The sequence below is a fragment of the Chiroxiphia lanceolata genome, chromosome 9 (genome assembly GCF_009829145.1).
Source record: "Chiroxiphia lanceolata isolate bChiLan1 chromosome 9, bChiLan1.pri, whole genome shotgun sequence".
Classification (NCBI taxonomy): Eukaryota; Metazoa; Chordata; class Aves; order Passeriformes; family Pipridae; genus Chiroxiphia; species Chiroxiphia lanceolata.
This window is the reverse complement of record NC_045645.1, coordinates 19511374-19534065: the sequence shown is the minus strand read 5'-3', so window position 1 is coordinate 19534065 and position 22692 is coordinate 19511374. Positions and strand designations below refer to the sequence as shown.

Genomic DNA, 22692 nt, shown 5'->3' with positions numbered 1-22692 from the left:
TGCAGCCAGATGAAAGGGCACTCTGCACCCACATCCCCAGGAGCAGCCAACAGGATCAGAAACCAGCAACAGGGATAAAGGATCTGAAGGCTGGAAGAGACTATAAAGCTTAAAAGCAATAATATATGTGGCTTTGTACTGCTATTTTTCTTTGCATCCAGTTTTCGGTTCCAAGCACAAGGGTACACCCCTAAGCTCTGTACAAAATCAACATTCATGTTTCAATATCCCATCTGGAAAAGTCAGGAACCACCTATCAGTTTGGCAACTGTTGTTTTTTCACATGAGAAGAAATCAAAATCCAGGTGCTCTACAGGAACAAGAGTGAACACAAAAACTCTTCATATCTGCTATGAATTCAGCAATATCAGTGGCAAACATTTCTGCAAATCAACCTTCAGTAATTTTGTAGTGTCCAGCACTTACTACACAGACACTGTCAGCTTCAGAGGGCCTTGATTTCACTATTACCACATAACAGGTACCAAAAAAATACTTAAAATCCATACCAGTCAGTGGCAGCTACGATTTATCAGAAAAATGCCTGCCTTGTTTTTTACTCCACAGTGTTCTGTTTGGAAAATGTCCTCTTAAAAAGTCTTCCCTTGTAAGTTAACGACTACAGCACAGTGGAACTATCATTTGTAATACCAAGTATAGCAGATTTGTTTTGAAAACAACACTCAGATATCTGAGCAAAATGATTATAAATGCTAGAAAAATATGACAGACTAATGTTTCTGGAAAAAACCCAAACAACCAACCCATGCTGCACTAAGAACTTTCTCCCCCATGAAAACATACAAAAGCTACAGTAAGATAGTCAAAGATATCAGACTTGTCAACCTGGGAAAAGCATAATCTTAAGCATGAAACATGGTCCTTATTTCCGTTTTGGGTATAGCCACCAGGAACAACTATTTTCAGTATTTGGAAAGGCAAAAATTATCTCACCAATCACTTTAATAAAAATTATTACAACCTATTAAAATCAAGGAGATTTAAGCTTTCACAAACAATTTCGAGATTTAGTTTTTTCCACCAGGATTTGGAAAATAAAAAACTTCAAGCACTGCTTCCATCACCAGCATCTTCCCTCAGCTGTCTGTTTCTTAAGTGACTATAAACATGAGTAGCATCATGTAGTGTCTCATTACTTTCAACAGTAAGAAAAGACTAAGAATTGGAGTTAAATCTTAATATTTTGACTAAAATAATTTTCACAAGACATGTGTAACAAAATACCCAGCTTGTTTTGGAAGCAAGTCTCTTCACAACAGCTTTGTCTTTTACATTTAGAATTCTTCTGTCTGGTAAGATGCAAGTATAATGGAAGTCTAACATCTACAGTTATGCAAGTACACAAACCCCCCCATACATCACTAGTAAATAATCAGACTGCATACAAGATTATTTGTAAAAGTAATAAAACCCTTTGATGCTCCATATTTGTGCTGGCAAATAGCTCTCCTGATATAAAAGGCACTTTGAAAACCCAATATGGTTTGGTTCATTAAGTTTGCAAAGTACAAACAATTGTACAAACATACAATTATATTGAAGCATGTCAGCCATTGTGACATCATCTACAAAACAAGTTTCCAATTGTCAATAACACTGGTTTTATGGGAATGAGCAGTGGTTTCAGCAGCTTTACTGAAGACATGACAGGGTTTCCAGTACCGCAATCTTATTAAGTAAAAACCCCTCAAAAACTTACAAGTTTGAGGGCCCCAAAAAAACCAAGACCCCAAGTCCATAACATTCATTCAATATTTACTCCTTAGAAGTGAACTCCACCGCCATAGCCCAAGGGCAGAAATGTATTCAGTCGATTCCAGAACAGTGGTGGAGGCAGGCTCTGTCTCGAGAAGTAGGTTGTTGTACCAGTACAGTACTGAAAACTTTGGTCCAACAGCACAATTCCAGAAATTCACTACATGGCTGCAACATCAATCTGTATGTAAAGCTGTCTTACTCCTGCCTATGGAAAAGGGAAGGAGAGTTAAAAACCCAGTAAAGCCAAAGCAATTTACCTGTCCTGAACATCAGTACTTACCTAGCAAAAAAACCTCAATGTCTTATTTATCCGTAATTCATCTCCCACATTTAGCACATGGATCACTGAGAGAACAGTGTGAATACAGAGTTCTTCACACAGTCAAGTAATGATATATTAGCATTAGCTTTGCTACATTACCTTCTCTGATTCATCCTAAATCACTGCCATTCCCGAAGCTGCACAAAAGCAATTCTTACTTTCTTTTGTACAAGTTTAACTTCCTGAAAAGTAAGCTGCTTGAAGAGCTGTCGCTTTAAAATGAAGCTAAGCACAAGAGTGTAACACAGGATTTTGTTGTTCAAACCAGTTCTACATTATGATTTTGGCAAGAAAGTCATCACATGTGCAAGCAGCCAATGCAGTGAAAAGCTTGAACAGGTCCAGTCTGTGGTTGGAAGCCCTATCCCAAGGGAAGCCTCAGCTATTTTCTTGGTTCCTCAATGCAGAGAGGTACAGTAATTCAATCTACACAACTGAGTATTTTGAAATTGTTCTATACAGCTGGAGCAGAGAAGCTTTTCAAAACACAGATTCCAAACCCAGAAACACTTAATTTTGCTTGATAAGAATTACAATGTCACATCATGTGACAGGCAATTTATGTTTTGAGATGTGATTTCCACTAAGACATACCTGAGTAAAAATATTGTGAGTCTGGCTTAGAATCCACCTTCCATCAGCATCAGGAGCTACTAATAATTTCAAAGTCCCTATGTAAACATCAGTACAGAGGGTCCAGAAATGTGGATCATGTAAACTGTAAACTCCTTGCAACTGCTGCACCTAAAAATACAGGCAAATTTCAGAAAATGTATTTCAGAAAATGTTTGTCTGTACTATGTTTTTTACAGAAAATATTATAAAAGCCAATGCGTTCTTTTCCTTCTAGTTCACTGTGCAAATTGTGATCTTTTAGCAAAATTTCTCATTACTATCTCGGTTATCCAAAGGAAGGTGAAATCATTCAGATTTGTGTATATGCCACGATTTTGTACCATGCATTTACATTCTACATGTATTTTACTGAAACCATTTCTGAAAATAGAGGTGTCCAAAAGAAAAAAGTCAGTTACTGAATTTGAAAGGGCATTCAATTAAAACTGCAATTTTTGCAAAATGTGGGAATTCTGCCATGAAAAAATTTGTGAGATTCTAACTTCAATGAAAACATATTCATATATAATTTATATTAATACATTAACACTTCTGTAAACATTCTGTGAGGGCTTAGGTTTGTCCTGCCAACCCCCTTCTTTTTCCTCTGTCCAATTGTAGCAAACCCTCCAAGTGACCAATTACAATCTGTAACTCCCCCAGGGCAGACAGCATTCCTACAAGTGCTTCATACTAACTTTGCAAAGACACTTCAGTACTCAGGTCATGACACTGTAATAAATTAGCTAAACAGGAGAACAGGTCAAATCCAGAGTATACTCAATTACACTTCCAATGTTACTCCACCTCCCATTACTAAGAACTAGATTTTGTGGGAGACAAAAACTGAACAAAACAGAAAAACATTTTGCACTTTGTATAAGCACAGAATACTCTGGGAGGAAAAGCTTCAGGATCTATTTTTCTTCACTAACATAGCACATTTTTAAAACACAAACTAAGGAGAAGTTACATACAATTTGGGACTTCAGGAAAACATTAATTAAACTAGTACCTCCATTTGTATATTCTAAAGAACCTTTACAGGCATTACTGAAAAAAACATCAGAAAATATCCTCATATACACAGCTGAGGCTCAATAAGCCAGCAGCTTGATGAGAAAAAATAACTTAAGAGCTCACCCTCTGGTAGCACTGAGGCAGGGCATTTTCCAAGGAAGGAGGAGTTCGCTGCATCAAAATCCCAATGGATTCTTTTAAAAGTGGAACAATACTAGAAAGAAAAAAGGAAATTAGCTATTATTACGTTTTCAAAAGATGCAACCTAAGATTCCTTAACACTCATGAGAAATTATTCTTTAGTTGTTCCACTAGAAGCTGAGAGTGTTGCCATGAAAACCTAGTACAGAAAACAGAAGGATTTACAAAATTGCTGTGGTGTCTTACCAAAGGCAGGATTACTTCTCCCTCACATTTTCCACAGAACTACCCAGTGGCTGATCACAAAATACTAACAGTTTAATCATGGCATCTGAGATGTCTTAGTATCTTAGAAGTTATACAACAAAGCAGCTGATAAGTATAGCTCAAAACCTACTTCAATGGCAAATCATTCACAAGTAATCATAACAATATTCAACTGCAATGGGTTTTGCCTTTGCATTTGGTTTAAGGCATATTTTTCTTATGAACGAAGATAATAACGGGGCAATCATAAAATGAAATCAGTGTGGAGCAGTCCAGCTATAACAAAGTTAATTTGTCAGAAACAGACAACATTGCATATTTGTGCAGTGAACTAAGTGTAGGGTCTCATCCAAACTCAAGGGTTAAACATTTGGAAGCAATTAGAGGTTCCCTCTTGGCCAAGTGGTCTTGTTTAATCAGAAAACTAAGTAGACATTTAATACCCTTTTTTATTGTTATTACTTTTTTTTTTTTAATAAAACCAAGAGACCAGTAAGCCCATACCCTGAAGTTACCACTAAAAAGTTACACTCTTATTAAGTATTCAGCATGGTACCTTTTTTGCCTTTTTTGTTTAGGAATAGTGCACCATGCCTGGTTCAGTACAGCATTCTACAGCATTATTTTCAAGAGGATAACAAATATCTATAACCCAACACTAAAGCTTAAATAGCAATTTAATTTCAAGAGCATCCAAGTCACCGAACACTCTGGACCAAAAGTGACTATATATTTCAGAAATGGTAAGCTGAATTTCAGAGTTCAGCACTGGCATCACAGCTGCATTACACAGACTGACAGGATTGCAAGCACACCCAAAACATTTGTAAGAGATTAACCGGGCTAGTTCTTAGAGAAAACCACAGAAACTTAGTTTAAAATCTCATGAAGTGATGTGGAATGCATGGCACAGACCAGCTGTGTATTTGCAGATGGTGGACAATGTGACCTAACCAGTTTTAAACAGATGGTTCCATTAGTCCATGGAAGCAGCGCTGGCTGGCTGACTGCTCAGCTCACCCCTTGGCTAAACCTTAGCCAGGGGAGGGAGGGACTTAAATAAGGGTGTGTGACTCCTGTCTAATGAACCTCTGGAAAAACCACCATCCTAAAATTAAGTCTTCTTGCAGGCACAATGGTGGTTCCAGCCAAAGTCACTGCCTGGTGCACTCCATCACATGGCCTCACACAGTGCTGCTACCAAGGCATCAGTTCAGAAATAGGAAGAAGCAATTAGGGACACGCAGGAGTTGCCTAAACTGGACCTGTCACCAAGATAAACATTTAGCAGTGCAATAACTGTCAATCTGTCTAAAGGAAGCTTAATTGGAGTGTCACATTCTAGAGTGGATTACAGAAGTTTAGGGAAAAAAAGGTTCTCTTATTAATGGACCCATCTCACTAAATAATGTCCATGTCACAAGCATTATATCAAGGGAGCTGGAGCTGCCAAAACACTCCACTGATGAATTGATTTCAGTTTAACTCACTATTTAAAATGCAGGTTTGCTTCTTAATAAAAACCTTGAAAGACCAATACACAACTTCAGGATGCAAACTGAATGCAGGAATTTTGAACACCAACTCCATCTCCATAAATTTAACAAGGTCCCTGCAACATATGCACCCAAAGGCTTCAAAAACCACACACATACAGGCTGCATATTTTTCCCCAGGGAAACAACTAAAGGAATAGAGATGTAATAGCCTGCCTTTTTGTTGAAACATACCACTATGAGTGAAAAAAGCCAGGAAAGAAATCTAACAAAAATGTCTAATTTGCACAACTTATTTACATTATTTGGTAAAACTGATGTACATTATCTGATGGAAGGGAAATTAACTGTCAGTACATTTGGAGAGACAGGCTATGAAACAAAACCATCTTAAAAGTCCAAAGAATAGAGGTAAATCAGGATGTGGCTTGATACTGTTAGTGAAGTTGAAGCATATCCTGGGTCACACCCTCCTCCCTCTGTCTTAGTGTTCACATACAAATGTCATCTTTTGAAAAGCTGAAAAGGCCAAAAGACAGCTGCAGTGATGTGATAGGCCCTCACAAATGCTGTTAAGAGCACAGGTGGCCATGGATACCCTCTGCATCCAACAGGATACTATCTCACAAGACAGTCTTACTGTAAGCCAAACTAACACCACAAACAACAGAATCCAGTTTGATGATGTCTGATGTTTTCCACTGTTTCATGCATACTACTTAAGTACAAAACCTTTAATTTAAAAACCAAAACTCCACACACTATGCTCTTTTCTCAAACATTAACTAAACACAGTAATATTTAATCACAAGGAGGCACTAGAAATATCAGTTCCATCTCATGTGACTGAAGAAAACATTATGAAAGATGACAAAACCAAGCAGGCTGAAAATGTGGTCAGAGAATTTGACAAAGCTTTTCTTTTTTTGGTTTTTTTTGATTAATCATTAGTGAAAAAAACATATGGCTGTCTGTGCAGCAACTATTGCACTGGTACTTCCCCTCTTGTTTGTTTTAAATTATAAGATCATCGAGGAAAATAAATAATGCTGAATGCTCATCAAGTGGAAAGCTTTCTCATGCACAAGGAGTCTTTAAACTTTGCAGCTAAAGCAGACTCAATTTTCCATTGGTCTCTTGATTACCAAGCCTTAAGTCTAAAATACCACAGTCTTTTACAAGACAATGGAATTTGAAAGAGGCGCTAACCCACAGCAAGACTTGGGATAAAAACATATCCTCTGAAAAAGCTAGAACTGCAAAAGCAGCCAATGTTACAGCACATCACAGTTGCACATAACACTGTTACAGAAGAAGTCAAAGGTGTTCAAACAGACAAAAGCTATTTATATGAATCTGATAAATCCAGCCTGCCAGTGACACGAGGCTTGATTAAAAATGAAGAGTGAAAGCATCAAACTCTTAATTAACCTGCATCACATTCAGATAATATTCGTACCCATTCCAGTCCCATCCTGTTTATGCCACTGTTTTTGTAGGCATAGCTAGCAAGACCCTGGCATTGTTATAACCTCAGACTGCAGGGCTGAAAACAACACTGGGTAAAGAACCCTTTTCACAGTCATTGCACTCAGAGCGCAGCAGGAAATTCATTCAGTGCTCTCAGCACTACAGAAAAGAGAGGATATTTGTGATAGATTTTGTGGAAGGTAAACAAACATTGCTAAGGATCAAGACCAGCTATGGTTCTTCAAATACCGTAGCTGAAAATCTACAGCCAGATTTCCAAATTCTCTTTTTTCCCCCATCACCATCCATATCTGCAGTACAAAGGCTGTCAGCCTATTTGAGAACTTCAATAAAACTTTTCTACTAGGCAATGGCAATTTTAATCAGACTGCAAGCTTTGCTCAAGACAAGGATCACAGGTTTAAGATTTACTTTACTGATTTTGAATTGCTTGTTCTCATAACAACATAGTACCTTGACTCTCAAGCAAGGTTGGCAGGTACCATTACCCTGTAAATAAAAGCAGTGCACAACATTTAGCAATAATTGCTTAAAACAACACCAATGACAAACATGCTAGTTTGAGGAGTTTTGCTATAAAACATTGCTTCTGAATCTTAGAGAATGCAGCACTTCATTAAAAAAGTAATTTTTTCATATTGTTATAGCTCAAACATTAAAGGCATATATCCCAAACAGTACTGGCACATCCTCCCCCAAAGCTCTTTCATATTATATCATGTTCAAGAAGCTTTAGATTTTATGCAAAAAAATTACGTAACCCATGGAAACAACTTCGCTAAATGTAAATTGCCTCATTTCTTTGACCACTTAATATGTAGTCTGCATACCCTATGCAATCTAGTATGAGATTTAGTCTACTGCGCCTTTCTAGAAACATGTGGGTCTAATAGTGGTTTCAGACAAACTTGATTTATACTAGTGTTGTGGCTTTTGTGTGGTGTCTAATTTCACATAGCTGACTGAAATACTAAAATTGCTTCAACATTTCTGAATAAAGCTTAGAATGCTAAGGCTAAAAACTAAATGAATATTTAGTTTTAAATATTAAAAGCAGTTTAGAGACTTGAGAAATTGTATATTGATTCAAGCACATACAATTATGAGGACAACACCTTGGAAAAAACTTCAAGTGTCAACCTGAACAAGTATGAAATAGTCAAGCTTTTGTTAAAAAAAGCAACCTTACAAATGTTAGTAAGACAGACTTGTCTATTTTAAGCATGTCCTATTTATAATTAAATGGACACTTGCATGAGATAGTACCAAAAGTAATTAAAGAAGGGTTCATTAGATACTAGTGGTTGCATCCAGGCAAACTCAAATCCCACAGCAGATTTTCACTATGCAGTCAGAATGTTCTGTGCTAACTCGGGAGGTGTTAGGCAGAGAATATGTCACCCTAGAGCAGCCTTAGTGAAGGATCACAGGAGCAACACAGAGACACCGTGTCAGCAGCTGACAATTTGCACTAATTAGAGATGTTGTCTACAGCAAGGCTCAACCATTTGATTTAAAAGCACTGCTTGACTTCTCTGAGGAAGCAAAGCATTGCTCAACCCTTCTGCCCCTGCACAAGACAAAGCAGGTTACAAAGTAGAGTCTGGACAGCTTTATACCGCAGCAGTAAGCTTTTTAGTCATCTTATACAGGTATTTGTGTGATTTCTTCTGGCAAGTGTGACCATCATTTTAGAAACCTGAACAGAGAACACCCACTAACAGAAGCAGGCAAGACTCAAGTAAATCTGAGAGAACTGCCCCAACCTTGAAGCAAAGCAAACACTCAGTAAAAGAATGAATGAACAGTTATCTCACATAGACACAAGCAACACTGGATTAAGAGCAATGACATCCCTCTGCACTCTCCTGCAACTGTTTTCTCAAAAAGTTCCACAAAAGGGAATAAGGATTTGTGTTCTGGCTTTATTCCTTCTTTCAATATATAAGTATCATAGAAAGAATACAGGTTAAAAGAAAAAAAAACCAACACAAACTCCCAAAAAACTAACAATGACAACAAAAAAACCCAAACAAAACACCAGGGAAAAAAGAGCCCAGGACCAAACCTACCCCCTACTCATGCCCCGCGGACTCTAGGTCAAAATCAGACCATTAAGCAATAACGTGGGAGGATACAGTTCCAACTAGGGTGAAGTCCCTAAACGCCATTAAAACTTTTGGACAACCTTATCAGACTGGCTTTTGCATCTCTGACTCAAAACTACGCTTGCTTTATTAGAGTCACAAAGATCCTGATTATGGAACAGATCCTGATTTTTAAACACACATGCATGGGGCCCACTTGTTGGGGCACACACACACTCTCACCCCACTTCACCTTATCAAAGTTGGTTTAACTAGTAAAAGGGACACAGAAAAAATGGACGAATATTCATTTGAAACAGCAGACAATTATTTAATCTATGTACACTAATCTAAGTGTATGGAAACCCGTGTTTTACTCAGCTACTACCTTTACCTCAGCAATAGTTTCTTCCCTCTTGATAACCTGCACATTTCCTTTCCCATATTTTGAGATTTCAGTAATAGAAGTAGTTCTTGTAATAATTTGTCCTTTATGAAATTACAAGATGTTTAAGTCAAAATATTAAGAGTGTATATTAAAGTGATAATAGTGATCTCTAGCAGAGAGATTTCTGTGGGTGTTGTGTCTGAAGCACGCTGCCCTACTTTGATAAATAGGGAGATTCACATCAATAATCCTGTGAATGCTGCCATGCATATGCTGTAAACATGCCATACATGGTATAAGCATAAGTAGCTGCAGTTCAGATGACATTCACCACTGCTGAAGAGACAAAGGTGTACAGTTATTAGGTTGTAACTGGAGTTGTGGCACGCTGCCCTGCGCCACCATTGAAACTGCTGCCAGAAAACCTCAATAACAGTGTCACTGAATGAAATATTTGCTTGTCCAGTCTAATCCAAATAGCTTCACATTTATAGTGATCTTGGTAAGCACCAACTGGAAAAGTCTAGAGCTACTTGAAGCATTTCCATCAGGTCTTAAAAGGAATAAGGATGTCTCAGAGTACAAATACAAAGGAAAAGACAGTTTTCACCAGAGAAAGAAAAAAAAAATTAAAACCTACCAGCCTTGATTTGTCAAGGACAAGGGCACATCCTGTGCCAGCAGGCTCAACTCTGCTGCCCTGAAGCCATTCTGCTCCATTTACTGGAGTACATTGGTTTATATAAGCATGTACTAAATACAGAGAGGAAGCTTTCTACAGTTTGAACCTGAAAGATGTTTTTGTAGTATTATGCAAATGGCCAAAATATGCAGATCTAAGAGCAAAAGTTGTAGCTGTAGAAAAGGGAAAGAAAATAGCTCATACAAGAGCTCATCAGAACAGCTGTACAGAATAGAGATAACATACTCCTCTCAGAAGAAAAGCAAACATTGGAAGTCATCAGCATAACAGACAAACCTTTTCTTCTGAGCTATAATTTCTGCTGTAACTAGCATCAGAAGTACTGCCAAATATCAGGGATAGCAATGCTTACCTTACACCTATAAGTAGTGCTATCAGCATTGAACAAATAGGATCTGCTATCATTAGACCATAGTTCTGCATCAATATAGCAGATATGATCACACCAATACTTCCGAGCGTGTCTGCCACAATGTGTAGAAATACACCTGTAAAAGATCAATTGATATCATTACAACTTGGCATTCTCAAAGACATGTATTTCAAAGAGTGTATTTCAAAGACATTTTACAGAGAAGAGTTGCAAGAACTAGATAACATGATTTATACCTGTTTAATTTGTGGTCAATTTTGGGTCAAGCACACAAAGTGATCACAAGATTTTAACATATTTTTAGAATATAGTCCACTTGAAGAATTTACATTCTTTTCTTCAGTTAGCAGTAAGGGGTATTTCATAGCATGGCTATTAACTTAAACAGTGATTAACAGATGCAGCTAGATTTTTTTCATTTACATTATAGTAAAGAAACTCACGTTCCCTGATGCCTACAAGACAGTGCTAAGGTGGACAGACTATTAACAGAAACAGCTCTGCAAAGCTTTGAAACATGCTATTGTTTCATTGACGACATCTTCCAGAAGTTATTTGGCAAAGAAATCCAAGACAAATAGTTTTGAGAATTAAACACTGCTGCAGACATGAAAAACTTCAGTCTTATTTTGAAGAACAACACTGCCTTAAAACACAAAGACGTACTTTGCAGCTAGCCAAAATTTAGCCTTTGGAGCTCTCTGCTGGCAACAATAGGAAGTCACTCAGAAACAGTTTTTGAATACAAGTCTCCAGCCTCTTGTAAAAACAACACCCAACTACGAATCAGCCCTTAAGTGATTTTTCCAAGCCTACATTTGTACTGGGTCTGGCTAGGACAGAGCCAGGTTTTCTCCACAGCAGCCTGCATGATGCTGTGGTTTAGACAGCATCAAGGCCTTTCGTTTCTCACTGCCCCCAGAACAAGTAGGCTGATGGGGGCAAGATGCTGGGAGGGCACATAGCCAGGACAGGTGACCCAAACAGACCAGGGGGATACTCCACACCATCTCACACCATGCTCAGCAATAAAACTGAGGTGCTATCTTTTCAAAATAGCTGCTCAGAAACTTCCCCGGACATTGATCTGCTGGTGATTGTCTTTGTGAATGAGTCTGGTAAGTGATTGTCTTTGCATCACAAATTACCATCTTCTTTAAACCAACTCTAAGAGCTTGATGAAAGATAAGTTTTAAGCTTAGATACTCTTTAACAATTATATCTATCTGCATTTTTCAAATACATTCTATCTTAATCATACTGTTCTTCATTTTCCAGAACACACATTACAATTCGGGTCCTTAGGTTTCTGCTTTTAACCACTCTTTCTTAGTTTTTCATTATTTGATTTTTCAGCACCAGTAACAGAAGCTGAATTCCAGATTTTGGGATCTCTCTTTTAAACTGTGTTGACACTGCATTACATTTACACTTCAGTGAATGACACATGCACAGGGTACAGCACTGCTCTGTTTATAGGGGGAATGGGATTTCATAGAATAGCTCCTCTAAGAAAAATGTGGCATTTATCCAGAGCAACCCTCTAAAACAAATTAATGACAGGCAGGCCATGATAAAACCAATAAACCATTATACTTATTATCACCATACCTTGTAAAATCTGTTTGCTGGATCCAGCCACTCCTTCAAGAGAATGGTCATCTGTGAAGACAATTATTGACACATTAACCTAGACAAAGGCTCTCTCTAGTGGTACATTCTGTTATGGTCTTCCTTTTGGAAATTTCTAATTGCACAACAACAAGGATAAGACTTGGAGAAGGTAGAACTAAGCAAAAAATCCTCTCATCCAAGCAGATTAATGCCTCTGTGGAACACACTAGAAAGATATGTTAAGAAAAACTTGTTAAAGGATAGCAAATGACTTCTAGTGAGGATACACAATATATCACACAAAAGTTGACTTGAATATCAAATTGCACAACACAGCTACATTCACTGTTCCACTGGGGTGGGGAAAGCAAGGAAGAAGCAGAAGTGGGGAGATCCTACTTTCCAACCAAATTCCAGGAGAACTCCTGGAAAACAAGCACCACTTTTCTGCTAAGAATAGCAAGGAAGAGACAAGTAAATATTTTTACACTGTCACCTCCTGTCTGCAAGTTGCAACACTATTCCCTGCTCTGAATGTGCACATTTTTAGTCACATCAGATCCTAGTTTATGGCTTCAGCAGGAAGGACTGACAACCCTGCAGCACCACAAGGCTTTCATCTGCACTGTTTCAATAGGTTGCCTCTTCTCCCATAGTGAAGGCTACGGATCATATTTTGCACGAACATCTCTTCCCAGATTGTTTGCCTTTATAGAAAAGATTTAAACATAGCTAAGTTAACAAGCACCTTTTTCACAACCACCTTTTTAAAACAGATTACAACTACACAAGATAGGGAAAATCTTATTTGAAATCACAAACCAAGTACAACTAACAATCCATAAGTACCCAAAGTTTGTGTGTTCACAGTTTCTAATATCTTGAGCTGTAAGATTATTCAAATGGAGGACACTAGCAAAGCAGCTTAACTTTGCCTATTGATTTAAATGAAAAAATTGAAGCTGAGCACTTGATAATTTCATTATATTGCCATCGCATACAGCTGTTCCACCCTCTGCCAACACATAACATTAAGGTGAACATTCAAAAACCACAGGTTAATCACAGCCTTTAAAAACTAACACTGAATTTACTGCAAGTGACACAGAATGAGCCACGACACATGGCAGTGGCACAGCATACTAGACATTTGATGAAACTACTTCCATGTACGATCACAACAAGCTGCCAGCACCCTCTCTTTTTTTTTTTCCCAGTAAATCATTAGTAGCACATTTAGATTGAGTCAAGATGGTCTAGGACATTAACTAAGTACTTACCATGACAATAATCCTGACCATGAGAGTGCCCATGGCCGTGACCATGACTGTGTCCATGGGCATGTTTCTGTTCATGGCTGTGCCCATGACCTCCGTGGCTGTGCCCATGGCCGAGACCACCATTAAACAGAGAATGACTGTGCTCATGTCCTGTAAACAAATACCACCATCAGAGTATGAACTTAAATAATGAATTAAAGTACGCTTACATCTGTTTCTAAGCCACTCAAAATCTATTTGCCTTTTGGGTCATCTTGAGGTACAACTTTAAATAACTTAGGAAACTAAACAAAACTGTTTGTCATCTACAGCTCTGCTGTGCAGCCATATTTTATATATATACATATATATATATAAATTATATATACATACACAGACACACTAAAATATATAACTGATTTGAGAAGTCAAGTGCTTTTATGCATTCCCACTTCTGAGAAGCTGTGCTACACTTTTAGTACAATTTGAAAAATGTTCACATAATTAGATACGATCACATTAAAACGAGCTGTTTTAAGAAATCAGAAATGGGCTATAGTTCACGCATTCAAAATTCAAGCTTAGATTGCTGCTTAAAGACAAAAGACTGTTTTCTTCCACTAGACTATGTAAGTTTATATGTTATACTGAATGAGACACCAATAGGCTTTGCAGAAAAAAACCCAAGTGTTCACCACATATATTTAGGCAAATAAATTCTGCATTTCAATTCAAAGACACCTGAGTTGAGAAGCACCTGAAGCTGAATCATCCCATGCTTAAAATTTGGTTCAGACAATGTCTTCTAAATTTTTCAGCCACAACCTTGCTTAAGTCCAGCTTAATTTTTTCCAAAAGACGCTCTGCAAATCTCTTTTAAAAAGGTGCAGAAGAGTGGCTGTTCCAGAAAGCAGATTCTAGAGTTCTAAGTGTTCCAGTTAATGGATATTAACATGAGACGTAAACAGTAACTAGGGCTAGTGACAAAACACAGAAGTCAGAAGTCAAATATACACTTTGCTAGGATTGCTACTAAAAAGACATTAAAATTTAACTGGGGTTCTCATTGGAGGATTATAAGGTCCTGGAACACAGGGTTAGGAAGGAAACAGTACTGGAAGTTACAGACATCCTACCAGCTCCGTGTGAATGCCCGTGACCTCCATGCTGAAAAACAAATATTCCTATAAGATTTACAATGAATCCTAGTATAGAAACGGGAAGAAGTCTCTCATGATGCACATCAGGAGGCTCAAGTGCTCTCTAAACAAAAAACCAAAAACAAAACAAAGTACAGATGTAGAGTTTTACAATTTCTTTACATTATTAAAAGGTGCTGAAAAAACTACTTAGATACAGGAGCACTCTCATACAAACATATGTACAGACATAATTAAAAATTACTCGGGACTACCAGTTTTTGGGATGATAGACTAATTCTTATTGTCTGAAGCTGAAATTTTATTATCAAAGCTCTGACAGTACAGTAGAATATTCTGGTAGTCCAGCTAACTGTTATCATAAGATTTTGTTTTGCTGTGGGATGTGGCTCAACACCACATGAAAACATTCAAGTCTGTTGTAGTATGTGGATTGCCCAAGTCACCTAAACAACTTCCACTATTTCTCCCTTTCTTCTGAGAAGAGTGAGGCAATGAGGGGAATTAAATGAAGACTGAGAACAAACTGTGACATTTTTTAGAACTTCTAAAATCTATATTGACTTTTGTTTTTTAAATTCTTTTTTACCTACTTTGTTTGGAATTTTTTTCTCAATGAGACATTATAGACCTAACACAATTTGCATCTCAAGTGTTGACAAGCATAAATTACTGTTGACAGAGGAGATAAACATTCACCATCTCTCCACAGGAATGAAAGGAACAGGCAATAGCAAGACAATGAAACTTCCAGCAGATGTAAAACTTTAAAGCAAAAACGAGAAAAGAAGTCATCATCACAAGGAAAGAGAATACTTCCCATAGGGGCTAAGACCAGAAGAGAACTATGTTTCAACAATACCCTTGACCAGTCAGCTTTTAATTTTTCTAGTAAGTTTTTTTCCTGTTTCTAGATTTGAAGTTTTCCCAAGCTTATAGGCAATTTCAGCCTAGCTTGTACTGATTCTAAGGTATTGACAGGCTTATCAATGCAGAAGATCTGTTCCTGAAAGCTCTTCCCAGTTCTTTATTAAAAAAAGAAAAATTCACTAGAACGTCCTATGAAGTAGAAGTCTAAACAAATTTATAGTCTATCTCCCATTAAAAAGTAAAAGCATTAATGCAAGCTGATCTGAAATAGTTATCAGTTTTACTCTTAATCCTCGATGTTGCCCTTAATGTCTAAATTTCAATCTTGAAATTATCACCTGAATCATCACGTAAAAAAAAATATTGAGAAAAGAGCCCTTGTAGATCTCTACGTTATTACTACTTGCCATTTATATCAGACTTCAGGATTTGGAGGATAGTGTTCTATCTTTAACAAGTTAGTCCAACTTCTTCACAGAACGTGATGTACGACTAACTCCTCTGAGTGGCTACTTTGGGCCTTTCCTTCTTGGCCTCATTTGTCCTTCAACAATGAAAAGTGAAGATCTTTCTACGACACACTTAACTGGCTGAAAAAAAGGACAGACTACATCTCACAGAATCTTTACACGCAAACAAAATACACCATTTAAGAAGCCAGCACAGATACACTGAAAAAGGTGGGTTTCTGTGTCACAAAACAGCAATTTCAGATGGCACTATTCTCTGTTCAAATCACCGATTTTTAATAAATGATGAACCTAATCAAATTATTAAACTCAGTAATTTCACCCCTATTAATAATAGAAATGTGACAATTGACAGCGTAATTTACTTCATAACGTACCTCAACGCCTTCAGAAAAAATGAAGAACGCTGTAAAGATGAGGAATAAACCATTTACAAAACCAGCAAGTACTTCTGCTCGAACATACCTGCAAGAAACAGAAAAAGTAATAGCAGATATTACCACATTCATTTAAATCCTGAAATTTAGAAGTGGAACTTAAAAGATTGGAGTGCAATCTTCTAGTTCTCAAACAGTTGTATTACAGAGGAATTTGCTAAATGGAAGAAGCAGCATGTAAACTAAGAATAAGTGTATGAAATGGATTAAGTTGTATTTTGACAAACACTATCTGATCCACATCAGCTATTAACTGCTCTACATGAAAAGAATCTTTCAATATGTCAAAATCTTTCCATTTAAGATCATCTCTACTGGAAGTTGAGGTATAAAGATATATTTGGGGAAGGTACAAACTAAGATAAGCATGCAAGATGTAATCGAAGTCTTCTGACGTAAAGTTTCATATAATATCAAACCGACATACGTTAATTTGCTTCCCATCTAGAAGGGGTTTACTAGTGAAAGTTTTAAGTAGAAATTAATTACTTCAAACATCAAATTTTGACAATAAAAAACTGCCAGGTTAGAATAACGTGTAATTTCCATGTAGCAAACATCAAACTTAATAAATTATGACTGTTCTCTAATAAATGGAACACCAGCTGTTTAAATGAAGAGCAGTAATTAATACAGAACCTGCTTTCATTGCAATTGAGTTCATAGTACGGTTCTTCGTAAACTGATTTTTGGGCATGCTGGAGTTTCCACCTTAATTAAACTGTGTTTTAAGTTTCAAACTACAGGATTCACATTTAAGCAAGACAGCTGAAGCTAAATGATGACAGTCGGGTCAGTAATGTTATAGGGAGTGCAGCAGCCCATGTTACACCTCATTTGCTGTTAATCAGCATTACCAATTAATAATATTGTACCACCAGTATTGTTTTATAGGGCAGAACTGCAATGTTCAGTGAAACCAAGTGACCCTCAAACAGAACCAGCTGCAGCCAGTATATCCACCAAGGGTGGGATCAGCCTTGAGGATCCAGATTAATGGAAGCCACAAATGGCAGATGTCAAATCCTACTGATTCCAAGAATCATAGCTTATAATCTCAGATGCAGCATCTCTGTGACTTAGCTCCTTTCAGCTGTAACTTTCTGTTCCAAAGAAGGCATGGGACAGCAGCAGCCAAAGCCCCTGTAACACTCCTCACGCACTGCGAGGACAAATCCAGGATGCAGCTCACGCTCTTCACTGGTGCCATTAATACACGACAGGGCAGGGCACCTTTCTCCTGTATAACTTGTTTCCACTAGTATGATCACAGAGATCTTGAAAGGGATAAAACTTCTCCCCAAAGGCAATTTTTACTATTTCTAGGGCGATATTAACTTAAAGGTTTACATAACTCACCTTAAAAACCCCCACACTTTCAACATAGCTTTTCCATGTTCTGTAAAAAGAGGTTTTGTTTATAGAGTGAAAAATGACTGCCTAAACAGTTATTACAGTACATCAAGGTAACAGCCTGAAGTTTCTTACCCATATGAGAAAGCATCGTTTGACCTCCATTTTGAAATAACTGAAGCTGCTAATCCAGCCAATAGAGCAGTACAGTCAAAAAACATATGAAAAGAATCTGATATTAGACCTAAACTGAAAGAGAACAAGAAAAAAATGTTATGTTCCACATGCTGAACATGAAAAAAAATCTACAGCCAATTATCTTTTACACCCTAGCAGAATACACGTGTTTCTAAGCTTCAGGCACGGTTTTGCTAGCACAGAGAAAGCCACAGGTCATCAACAACAAATATAATGGCAAAATTGATTTTGTCAGCTTAGGAAAGGCACTTTGGAAGAGCTCTTGGCAAAAAAAATCCTCCTAGCATATGATTTTGGTGCTAGTGAAAGGTGGGTTCCCCTGACATACACCAAAACCTCTGGAGTAGATCTACCCACAGGCACAACTCTTGCTAACATAATTCAACCTTAAATCTTTGCCTGAGCTGCAAGGCATTGACTAGAAGATCCACACTCCTCTTAGATCTAGAAGCTGAATGAAGCAGAAGCTGAAAGATCATATCTTAAAGGATTTATTTCAAAGACCAATGCACAACTACAATCTTGACTGACAAACACAGTTAAAGTGTAGGGTAAAACAGCATGCTAAAAAGTTCAAAGCAAGCTGAATTAGTTCATGAGTTATTCGGTCAGTAGAACTCATATCAGTTTGTAAGCTGTAGGTAAACTGGCTTTAACAGTACACACAACAGCTGCCAAAGTTAACTAAATTACTCATAAACAGGTTCTGTAAGTCTGCAAGGAAGTATGTCCATTGAAACACATAATTCGCTTCATATTTGGAAAGACATTTGATACAGAGGTACTGATGAGCATTTCTTACTACAATCATCCCAAAAGTTCCATTTTCCCAATCCTTTGGTTGTCTAAGAACAATTATGTGCACAACTCAGTTTTAGGAAACTGGAGAACAAGAGGTGTTTACTGGTAGTAACAAGTTCTAGAAGACAGCCACATTTTCACACTGAAGTCAAACAAAAAGTTTCATTAGCCAGAGTTCCAACTACCTCACATTAAAAAAACTAAACCATCTGAATCTGACTGAAAACAATTACAAAAATAATCTAAAGTGTTTCAGATGAAACACTCAACTGTGGAAGAAGCGGGTTTGGAGGAGAGGAGAGAAAACAAATGTCTCAATCTGTATATTTACATATATACTTTAGGGACACATACAGAGTTATATATACACACAACTGCAACATTTAAGGCAGAAAGATGCGGCATGATGAACTGTCCTTAGGTGCTATAGCCACTAAAGCAGGAAACAGATAAAGCTGTTCTGAACAAACTTTAAAAGTTAAAACCAAATGTTTTAGCTGGATGCCTATGAAGTAGCAAAATGGAATTTGCTATGGAATTCTTGAAAGGTGTTGGTGACAGCTTCCCCCTGCCCCAAACCAGGTGACATCTCTAGGGAAACTCAGTGTTTTAGATTTGGTTCCTTGATAAGGAACATTCAGTGGGGGGGAAAAAACCACAAAACTCACCAAACATTCAGGTAGAAGGTAAATAGGGTGACAGTAACTCTAAGTTGTAATGATTATGAAATGGGAGGAATAAGCATGGCTAAACAGAGATAGCTAGTGGTTTCCAAGGCCTCTTTTTGGTGTATTTTTTTTTTTTTCCCAATAGAGTCTCCTGGGAAAGAGAAATATATAAAGGCTGTTACCGAAACAAAATCCCATACTAGCTCCAGAACCAGAAATCATACAGCAAGTTACCATGGCGCTGTGCTCACACCTGCAAATCTCAGCAAGGCAAGAATCACAGTAGGTGCAACACGAGCACAGCTGTGCTGTTTTCAAGACCTAAGCTCACAACTCCAGGTGACCAGAGGCATGTGGATTTATCAACAGGGAACAGCATAGCCTGTGTCTGCAGCACAGTTCACCATATGGCATAACCATGCTCTGGATCATGGGTACAGCTGTAAGTGATTTAGCTGCACAAGCGGCAAGAAGCCTGGTAAGACGCCAATCTCATTTCATCTGAGGCTTTTTTTAAGTGACCTATAAATTAAAAAGACTTTTTAAAAAAATGTGTGCAAAGTGATTACTAAAGTAAACAAGTGATTCAGTCAACCATTAGCAACATGGGATGTATGGAAGAACTTTGTTTAGAAATGGAGCACATCATCCAGAGTATAAACCACAGTGTCTAAATGAGGACACTTCCACAGCTCATTTAATAACACAAGTTTAATACCAAATTACACAAGTGTGCATGTAATAGGATTTTAAAACAGAACAGCCCAAGTAGCAGATTTCAACTTTAAACAAGCTCTCAGCTAGCAAAATACCATATCCAGCTCTGTTTTCTGTGCTTCAAGATTGTCAGCATTCCAAAGTATTTCTAGGATGATCATATAAATGACAAACCAGCTATGTGAGTTCAGGAAGCAACCTGCTTGGCAAACGAAAGGTAATCTCTCATGTGGGGAACGACAGAGCTGTGCTCTGCAAAATGAAGAAATAATTTTCCCTATACGGCTCCTTGTTTCCTTGTTATGTGTTTGTTCTTCCACAGCATGAACTGTCTGCTTTGACTGAAGGCATTCCTCATCATAATCTCTGCTACCACTCTCTACTAAAGAGGTGCTTGCTAAGACACTGTTTTGTTCTAGCCCAAAATCTAGGCTTAGAGATACCCAAAATTAGTTACTTGGAATATAAACAAAACTAATGCAAATCACAATTCTTAATCTCAATTATGAAAAAAAAAAATAAGTAAGCCTTCTCAATTGCAATTGCTAAATTCCACAGTGACAAACTAGTAGTGACACTAGTTACCTCATACACAGGACTTTTTTAGGTCCCACTACGAAAAAAATTATGCTTAAAAGACAGAACAAACTCTTTATACTCAAACTATAGAGAAAAATATTTACATCTTCTGAATTATTAGGAAAAAAAACATCCATACTCAGACAGACTATGCACATAATAACCCTCACACAACTGCAAAGTGAATCAACATCAAAGCCAAAACCATAGTCTGTGTGCTACTAAAATATTCTGTGCCCAAGATAACACTGCGTGCTCACTAGTGATACACTGTAGCTAATTACTGTAATAAAAGTTAAGGATTTTATAGTGTAGTTTGAGAGATTCAGAAAAACATGGTGTTAGGATGCAACTGTTTCCAAATCCACATTGCTGCGTTCACTCAAGACTCTTAAAAAGAAGAGTCTCAGTAATTTGTGTCCATACTACAGCTTTTGGCAAGGACTACTTTAAGTCCCATGTGGAAGGACACTGCTGGGCTTAATTGACATTTCCAAGCCAGTCCACTCTAAACTGAACCATAGACAAAAGAGAATGAAATACCACCATAAAACAACTTCTCTATCACGAATGAAGCATGACTGACACTAGCACCACCGTCTACCTGTATACCATACATCAGTACAGAAGTTACTTTGCACTTCAGCTTATATTTCACTGCAGATTTTTCAATAGCAATTTAGTCAAGTCTCTCCTTTTTCTTCCACCTTTGTGAATTTACGTGCTGTGTAAAGTACCACTTAATTATACCTAGATGTGCTAATTCCTTTTTCTTGCTCGGAAAGAGGAAGGAACCCGGGAATCAACCTACAAATTCCTCCCAAACAGAGGATGTCTGTGGCAAGCGGCAGCACGAAACTGTTACAACCCTCGAGTCCTGTAACTCGGGCCAAGGCCAGGCTTCCTCCTCAACCTACAGCCGAGCACGACAGCAGTTCCAAACAGGATTCTTCCCGAAGGCGCCGCCGGGCCCCGGCGGAGGGGCGGCCGAGCCGGTCGCTGCCCACGGGAGCGCTCCCGGCCGGGGCAGCGCTCCAGCAGCCCCGAGGCTGTGCCGAGCGGCCCCTCCGCACGGCGGGCGGGAGGCCCGGCCCGGCCCTGCCGGGCGGAGACGTGGCACTGGCCGGACGGGAGGCGCCGCTTCCTGCGCGCTGGGGCCGCGCTCGGCCCGCCCCGCGCCCCCAGCCCCGCTACCTGTTACTCCAGATGCCGTAGAGCAGCTCCACGAAGGCGAAGGAGAGGTTGAGGCAGAGGAAGGAGAAAAGGTTGCGGGAGGTCTTGTCCGCCAGGATGGACCTACGGACGGAGCACACCGCGAGTCACCGGCTGCCGACAAAGCGGCAGGAGGCCGGACCCGCCCGTCGGGTGGCCCAGGAACCCCCGGCACCACCTTCCCCGGCCCCTCCGCGGGGGCTCGGCCGCGGCCCCGCCTGCACCCGGCCCGCCCTGAGCCGCTCCCTCACCTGAACCAGCCGGACACCTTCCTGAGCAGGTTGAGCCTAGGCGGCTTGTACTCATCGTCCTTGATGGAGAGGGGCAGCATCTCGGCGGGGCCGCGGCGCGCTGGGGCCGGGCCGGGAGGACGGGCGGAGGGGCGGGGGCGCGGCCCGGCCGGCCCACACGCCGCTTCCGGCCGCCACTGCGCCTGCGCCGCCGGGCAGCGGGGCTGTGGGGGCGCGCCGGGGGCCGGGCCGGGGCTGCGGGGGAGAACGCGAGGCAGGGCGCGCTGCCCGCCGGTGACACACAACGCGCACGGGGCGGGAGCTCTGGTCCGCCCGCGCCGTGCCAGCCGCTCGCGCGCGTTCCGCTGGCGATGCCGGGCGCTCCCGGCGCAGCTGTCGCGGCGGCGCTCGGCGCGGGTCGGGGGCGCGGCGCGCCCCGCGT

At 39.3% G+C, this 22692-nt stretch overlaps 1 protein-coding gene across 1 annotated transcript; it reads right to left on the bottom strand.

Moving 5' to 3' along the window:
* Nucleotides 1–945: 945 nt before the first annotated feature.
* SLC30A7 (solute carrier family 30 member 7) lies at nucleotides 946–22399 on the bottom strand. Its single transcript, XM_032696791.1, has 11 exons — nucleotides 22272–22399; nucleotides 22003–22104; nucleotides 17981–18094; nucleotides 16433–16520; nucleotides 14692–14818; nucleotides 13577–13726; nucleotides 12294–12344; nucleotides 10662–10797; nucleotides 3860–3950; nucleotides 2696–2845; nucleotides 946–1984 (listed from the first exon to the last, which is right to left on the bottom strand). The coding sequence occupies exons 1-11, from the start codon at nucleotides 22349–22351 to the stop codon at nucleotides 1937–1939; spliced, it is 1137 nt and encodes a 378-aa protein (XP_032552682.1). The 5' UTR covers nucleotides 22352–22399; the 3' UTR covers nucleotides 946–1936.
* Between the last annotated feature and the right edge of the window lie 293 nt (nucleotides 22400–22692).